Raw genomic sequence first — 7,883 nt, 5'->3', positions numbered from 1 at the left:
TATATATATATTTAGTACTTCTAGATCAAAGTAGAACTAAAGGAATGCAGTTTTAGATGCAGTGCATTGCCTCAATTTCATCATCTTACTTATGTTTTTATCTACTTAAAATGTCTTGGTTTATCATTTACTCATGTTCACATCAGATGCCAATCCTTCAACAATCTCTCTCTCACTGAAAGCTATCTACACAAGAAGCTATGATGGTTTTCTATTTAAAACTGGGATTCTTAAGAAACAATTAAACGTCCAGAATAGGAAATTCCAGAGATAGGAATCTAGCAGTCAGGACTGAGGTAGGATGGAGGGGGGATTCAAGAATGAGGAGAAATACTCATGGGTATGTATGGTTTGGTTTTTTTTGTTTTCTGGAACGATGAAAATGTTCTAGACTTCAGATAGTGGTGGCGAGCTCTGGTGGCCTAGTGGCAAGAAGCTGCACCACAATCCTAGAGATACACAGTTAAAATCCACCAGATACTCTTATAGAAAAGGAGAGGCATCCTCTTCAAAATCCACCAGATACTCTTCTAGAAAAGGAGAGGCATCCTCTTCCTGTACCAGTCAGACCTGATTTGACAGCAAGCGCACAAAAAAATAATAAAATTTAAAAAAAAGAAGAAGATAGTGGTGGTAGGTGAATGACTTTGCAAATATACTAAAAACCAATGTGAACTGTACATATTAAAAAGGTGAATTTTATCTGCAGACATTATAGAATATAGACCACAGTTATAGTAAAGAAGTTATACATTTAAGGAATTCAGGAAACAATTCAAGCAAATAAACTAAATAACCAACTGTTGTTGTTGTGTATCATAGAGTCAGAAGTGACCCATAGCTGACCCTCCAGTGGGTTTTCAAAGGCAGTTAATCTCATGGGAGGAGACTGCCTATCCTTCTCCCACAGAACAGCTGATAGCCTTGAACCACGTGCCTTCAGGACTGCAATGCAGCTTCTTTGCCACTAGTCTACCAAAGCTCTCTAAATAACCAACTAAGATACTAAATAATATTAAAGGTTAGTGCAACCTCACATGTACATCGGTGTGGTGGAAAACCTACAAAAGTGGAATTTTTCTTAAGTGGCAATTTCTTTTTAAAAAAAATTGCTTATCTAAGAATGTGTTTGATATATACTCTGACACTTGATTTCCAGATCGACTCATTTCAGAGAGATGGGTGAGCTCCCTATTAAGCATCCTTTTAAACTTGTTGGAAGCCATTTCACTGACAGAGTGCCTGGTGTGCAGGGTCTCTAACTGGTCCAGACACCAGTCCAGCTCCTCCAAGGCCTCGCTGGCCAGTTTTTGGTAGGCCTCCTCCCGCCATGCTCAGATGCCCGGTGCCCCCACATGAGGGCTGCTCCTTCATATTGCTGAGCCCGGCACTGTGAGCGTAGCCGAGGCTGTGCGGGCAGCCTCGGGGAAGCACAGTCTTTCCAGCTTGGCGCAAACCGTCCAGACTCCGGGGAGGGCGCGGGAACTGCTGCCAGCCAACTTTTACACGAGGACAAGGACAGACAGACCACACTGTGACTTGGAGGCGAGGCGAAGGGTCCTAGTCCCGGTGTCTAGCTGTGCAGTGTAATGAAGTCCTATGTTAGTATTTCTGTAGAACAGACTTTATGTCATCCTTGAGTTCACAGTAACAATTTTCTTCCTCTACATTGTTTCAGGTGTATTTGTAGCTTTGAAAACAGCACATTTGTATTTCTAGATCTTAGAATAAATCAGACAGGCCAAAGGAAAATGGGCATAAACAAAGGTGTGGGAAATCTGGACTTAATGTAGCTTCATGAAACTAAACTGAACCGATAAAATGACATAGGTAATGGGATAATGGGGTGTTAATAACATTTTTAAGCGTGACAATAGAGATTTTAGAAAAGATGCAGACTTAAGAACTATTAGAAGACCTGGTGGTGTAGTGGTTAAGCAAGCGGCTGCTAATCAAAAGGTTTGTGGATCAAACCTATCAGCCACTTCATGGGAGAAAAATGGGGTCGTTTCCTGTTGACAAGATTTACAACCTTGGAAGCCTTATGAGGTAGTTAAAGTCTGTCCTATAAAGGTAATATGAGTTGAAATAAATTCAGTAGCAACAGATTTGGGTTTTGGTTGATTAGGAAAATTAACCTGATGGTCAGAGGTACTCGAAGGGAAGGATAAAACACATTAATATTTCTTTTTAAAAACAACAGTTAGCAATCTAAACAATAACAAAACACATTTTGCATATTGTTGGTGGTTGTTGTATGCTGGGCAAGTCACTTGCAACTCATAGCAACACTATGCACTATAGCTTCGAACCCTGCCCTATCTTGAGCCAATCTCACTGTCTCAGACACACCTGGCCCTCTCAGCCCAGTCACTATGCCAATCCATTGCATCTAGGGTCTAGATTCCTAGACCTCCACCCTTTCAAGCATGATGTCCTTCTCCAAGGACCTCTGGGCAACATGCCCAAAGTATGAGACAGAGATTCAAAATCCTTGCTTCCAATGAGCAACTTGGAGGGAGGTTTCACTCTCCAGGACAGACCTGTCTGTTCTCTTGGCAGTCCATAGGCTATTCAATACTCCAGAAAAACTCAAAGCCATCAATTCTTCTTCTATCATCTTTAATCCTTGTCCAGCTCTCTGTTGCACAGCAAGTAACTGCAAAGACCATGGCCTGAATCAGGGCCACTTAGACCGACATCCTTGCTCTTCAGCACTCGGGAGATGGCCCTGACTGATTTTCCCCAATGCAATTTGTCTTTTGATTTTCTGACTTCTGGTGCCAAAAGTGTTGATTGTGGAGCCAAGAAAGCCAATATTGTTAACACTCTCATTCTCTTCTCCATCTATCATGCTGCAGCAACAGGCCCAGTGGTGATAATCTATATTCTTGATGTTGTGCTTCAATCCAAACTGAAGACTGCAGCCCTTGACCTTCTGCAGCAAATGCTTCAGGACTCCTTAGTCTTGGCAAGCAAGGTTCTATTATCTGCAAAATGCAGGTTGTTGATGCATCTTCCTTAAAAAGTCCAGCTTCCCAAATGCTCTGTTCCACATTTAGGCTGAAAAGGTACAGAGACAGGATGTATCTCTGATGCACTCCTTTTCTAAATCTGAACCATGCAGTGTTTCCTTGCTTTGTTCTGAGGACTGCTTCCTGGTCCAAGTATAGGTTTCGCATAAGCACAATAAAGTGTTCTGGGATTCCCATTCTTCTCAATGTTAACCACAATTTGTTGGGATCCACATAGTCAAATGCCTTTGCACAGTCAATGAAACACAGATAAACATTCCTCTGGTACTCTTCGCTTTGTCAAGATCCATCTGACATTAGCTATGATGTCCCTAGTGCCAAGGACTCTTCTAAACCCAGCCTGTATTTCTGATAGTTGTCTCCTGATGTACTGCTCCAGTTGCTTTCGGATAATCTTCCCCAAGATTACGGTCGTTAGGTATCGTCACACAACTCATCGCGACCCTGTGAACAAAAGAGCTGAATCCTGTTCTATCAAGTGCCATCCTCGTCATCTTTGACACTTTTGAGCTTATCACTGCGGACACCATGTCAATCCATCTTGATGAGGGTCTCCCTCTCCTTCACTAAACCTCCACCTTTCTCATCATGATGTCCCTTTCCAAGGAATAGTCTCTACTAGCAATATGCCCAAAGTACATATAGATAAAAATTTTAAGATAAATGTCACTATCTTAATAGAATTATCTGTGGTTTATAGAAATAGCAATTTTCCTGCCTTCTTTTACATTTATGGTAATAAACATTTATACATTTATGAGCCAAATGGATAAACAAAATTTCATACATAAAATAAAATCCTATAATGACTAGATTATAGGAGGCCTCTGTAGTCGAGTGTCCTATAGACTTGTCTTTTTTTCTCTTTTAAATCCTATCTTTATTTAGAAATCCTATCTTTATTTGTGATGAAAGAAGAAGTTCAAGCTGCTTTGAAGGAAATGGCAAAAAATAAGGTGCCAGGAATAGATGGTATACCAATTGACATATTTCAGCTAAGAGATGCTGCCCTGGATATGCTCACCAAGTTGTGCCAAGAAATCTGGAGAACAACCACTTGGCCAACTGACTGGAAGAGATCTCTATTTGTTCCTATCCCAAAGAAAGGTGACCCAACAGAATGTGGAAACTACAAAACAAGCTCACTGATTTCACATGCAAGCAAGATTTTACTGAAGATTATCCAAAGACGACTGGAACAGCACATCAGCAGAGAACTACCAGAAGTCCAGGCTGTGTTTAGAAAGGGTGGTGGTACTAGGGATATTGCAGCTGATGTTAGATGGATCTTGGCTGAAAGCAGAGAATACCAGAGGAATGTCTATCTGTGTTTCATTGACTATGCAAAGGCATTTGACTGTGTGGATCATAACAAACTGTGGCTGACTCTGAGAAGAATGGGAATTCCAGAACACTTGATCATGCTAATGCAAAACCTATACTTGGACCAGGAGGCAGTCATCAGAACAGAGCAAGGGAACACTGCATGGTTCAAAATTGGGAAGGGTGTACACCAGGGATGCATCCTATCTCCATACCTTTTCAACCTATATGCAGAACAGATTATCCGGGAGGCTGGGCTCTATGAGGAGAAATGTGGGGTCAAGATTGGTGGACGATTTATCAACAATCTGTGTTATGCAGATGACACAACCCTGCTTGCTGAAACTGAAGAGGACCTGCAGCACCTGCTGCAGAGGGTCAAGGACTGCAGCCTCTAATACGGATTGAGGCTCAATGTCAAGAAGACAAAGATTCTCACCACTGGACCAATTGGCAGCATCAGGATGGATGGTGAAGAGATTGAGATTGTACACAGCTTTAGTTTGCTTGGCTCCACAGTCAACAGTCTTGGCACCAGCAGCCAGGAAATTATAAGATGCATTGCCATGGGAAAGTCTGCTGTTAGGGACCTCTCCAAAGTACTGAAGAGCAATGGTGTCTCTATGGAGACTAAGGTGCATTTGATATAGGCCATGGTCTTCACAATCAGTTGTTATGCATCAGAGAGTTGGACAATGACCAAGGAGGATAGAAGGAGAATTGATGCCTTTGAGCTGTGGGTGCTGGAGAAGAGTATTGAGAACACCATGGACTGCTAGGAAAACAAACAGATTTGTCCTGGAAAGGGTTAAACCAGGTGGCTCCTTGGAGGCAAGGATTCTGAGGCTCCGTCTAACATGCTTTGGACATGTTGTGAGGAGAGACCGGTCCTTGGAGAGGGACATCATGCTTGGGAGGGTGGAGGGACAGCGCAGGAGAGGAAGGCCCTCTATGAGGTGGATTGATTCAGTGACTGGGATAACTGGGATGGGAGTGTCAAAGACAGTGCGACTGGCACAGGACAGAGTGGCATTTAGGGCTGTTGTACGTAGGGTCCCTATGAGTCACAAGCAACTCGACGGCACATAATAACAACAACAACAACTCAGGTGTACTTGATGTAAGCCGTGGTATTTTCCAATTGCTTCATATGCATCTCAAAGTTGGACAATGAAAAGGAAGATCAAAGAATAGATGCCTTTAAATTGTGGTGTTGCAGAAGAGTACTGTATTATTTATTATTATATTATTGATTATGAACTGGTACAAGAACAAACAAATCTGTCTCACCTTAGTCCTTAAGGAGCCAGATTTCACGCAGATTTGTCCAATGAAATACAATCTTTGTTTTCTTAACTGTTGTCTCCACTAGCACTGATTTAAGGATCCAAATAAAATTAAATCAATTTTACTACAAGGCCACCAGAGCTAGTGAGTGGTAAAAGTGGCACTGCCAATCTAAAGGTAAGCAGTTCAAATCCCTCAGCTGCTCCTTGGGAGAAAGACAATCTCCTCCCAAGCTAGATTTACTGCCTCTAAAAATGTATCGGAGGGTCAGGTGTAAATTGGTTTTGACACGACAGTACACAACAACTGGTGATCTAATTCATGGAGAGGTTGGCTCCTAACCCAAGGATGGCACCTCTCTGGCAATTTGGATCTACCAATGGCTCCACAGAAGAGAGATGGGCAATCTCGGTCCATGCAATTTACAGCGTCCAGAAAACACACTGATGGGCCAGCGATGAGTTGGTTCTGACTCCAATGCAACAAGTTTTGAGTGTAAAAATCATCATATGGTGCAACTTCCTCCTCCAACCAATCAACAAACAGAATTTTATCAATGGTTTTTATTCACTTTTCTGTGTCCCCCTTATCTATCCCTCTTATAAAGAAATTCTTAAATTAATCAAGATTTACCTTTAACTCAAAAAAGGTTATGTTTTGAGAATCTATCTACTAGGTTGCACTAAACCTAACACAGAACCAGACAGACCAATGGGAAGACTGGACTTAAAACTCAGTGTGGCACTTAATGACAGATGTTAACCTTAAAATGCTTAAATCCCAGTTCAGCAGAAAAGATCAACCACAAAAAAAAAAAAACAAACCCATTAGAACGAATCACAAAAGGATCACACCACACATAAAGGTACACTTACATTTCGATGAAACTGTGTAAATGACTGAATCATATAAAACCGGTGCATGTAGACAATCGCCGTGTTAATAGTCAACTGCGACCTAAGGCATTAAGTTAAGGCTCCAAAACAGCCAGGTAGGTAGTAAAATTCCCCCAAAAGCATATCTCTTTCTAAAAAAGGCCATATAGCCAAATCCTCAGTCAACCCTAAATGAAAATAATTTCTCTCTTTAAACAGTAAGTCATTATCTTATATACTAAATCATTAAATGCCAATAGATAGCACAATGCCATACACAAAGCAGGAGCTCAATATAAATTTGTTGAATAAATAAGCAAAGACACCCTTGAAATGACAAGCACTGTTCTGGGTATAGAAAAGTAATCATCTCACTTTAGATGAGAAAATCAAGAATCTGACAGGTCATTTAGCTAGTGAGTGGGAAGACCAAAGCTGCTAAGGCATTACTTTTAGGCCACCCTTTATAAAACCTTCAGATTCTGAACTCCTCAAAACTCTCTACTAAGTTGGAGACAGTCATCAGTAGTGAAATATCGACCAGACCCCCAGGGTGTACCGAAAAATCAGAGCAAAACGTCAAAACATTATGAAAGGCTGATTAAAACACAATGCCAGGAAGGATACGAATTCCTAGCAATGTTGAAGGCACGGATGAGCGAGCGGGAAATTAACTCCGCCACGCTTTCTCCGCGCGTACAAGACTATTTCAGCCCGCCCCACTGTGAGCTCTTCTACCTACACAACCAGACCACAGCCTCCCTCTGACCCCCATCCGTCCTGGCCCAACTTGAGGCCTGAAAGTCGGAGCATAGCTAGACCGATTCCAAGGCCGAAGGCCTAGGCCGCAAGGATACACGTTAAGACGTTGTCCCATGTCCTGAAGCAGATTGGCCGCTTGCTGGCGATAATAAAGTTCTTTATCGGAGTCCACTCCAAAACGACGGGATGGGCTATTTTCCAACTGCTCTCGAGTAAAATACCACCGTTTGTTGTTGTTCTTCTCCATAGCGCTTCAACCAGAAGGCAGCGGCGGAGGCTGCAGACACTTCCCAGTGTCACCTAAGAGGCGACACACATCCGCTGTACGGAGGCCACAGAGACGTGACGAACTTCCGCTAAGAGAAAGCTAGGTTGTCACACGCTTCCGTAGATAGAATGATAGTCAAACAGTTTACTTCCGTAATGAGCCTTCTGACACCTTGTAGCCAAATTGCCAGCCAATAGCAGACCAGGAACGACCTTGCGTCTAGGACGCAGGGGAATATCATGTGACCCTTGGGAAGTAGGTGGGGTTAGGAGTTCTCGTTCAAACACCAGGTCACGCGAGAATTGGGCTGAGTGTTCGCGCCCTGGGCGCGGA

The 7,883-nt window shown here is 42.5% G+C and overlaps 1 protein-coding gene across 1 annotated transcript in view; it reads right to left on the bottom strand.

The window, feature by feature from the left end:
* Window positions 1-7,529, bottom strand: part of CCNT1 (cyclin T1) — a 19,327-nt gene extending 11,798 nt beyond the window's left edge. Inside the window, exons 1-2 of the mRNA XM_006902500.1 lie at window positions 7,378-7,529; window positions 6,521-6,602 (exon numbers count right to left, since the gene is read on the bottom strand). Of these exons, the coding sequence (XP_006902562.1) occupies window positions 6,521-6,602; window positions 7,378-7,529 (234 nt within the window). The remainder of the gene's footprint in view (window positions 1-6,520; window positions 6,603-7,377) is intronic.
* Between the last annotated feature and the right edge of the window lie 354 nt (window positions 7,530-7,883).

This window comes from Elephantulus edwardii, unplaced genomic scaffold, assembly GCF_000299155.1.
Source record: "Elephantulus edwardii isolate Elephantulus edwardi_28Jun2011 unplaced genomic scaffold, EleEdw1.0 scaffold00418, whole genome shotgun sequence".
Taxonomy (NCBI): domain Eukaryota; kingdom Metazoa; phylum Chordata; class Mammalia; order Macroscelidea; family Macroscelididae; genus Elephantulus; species Elephantulus edwardii.
Note: the sequence above shows the minus strand (reverse complement) of the source record. Positions and strands in the feature narration are given on the sequence as shown.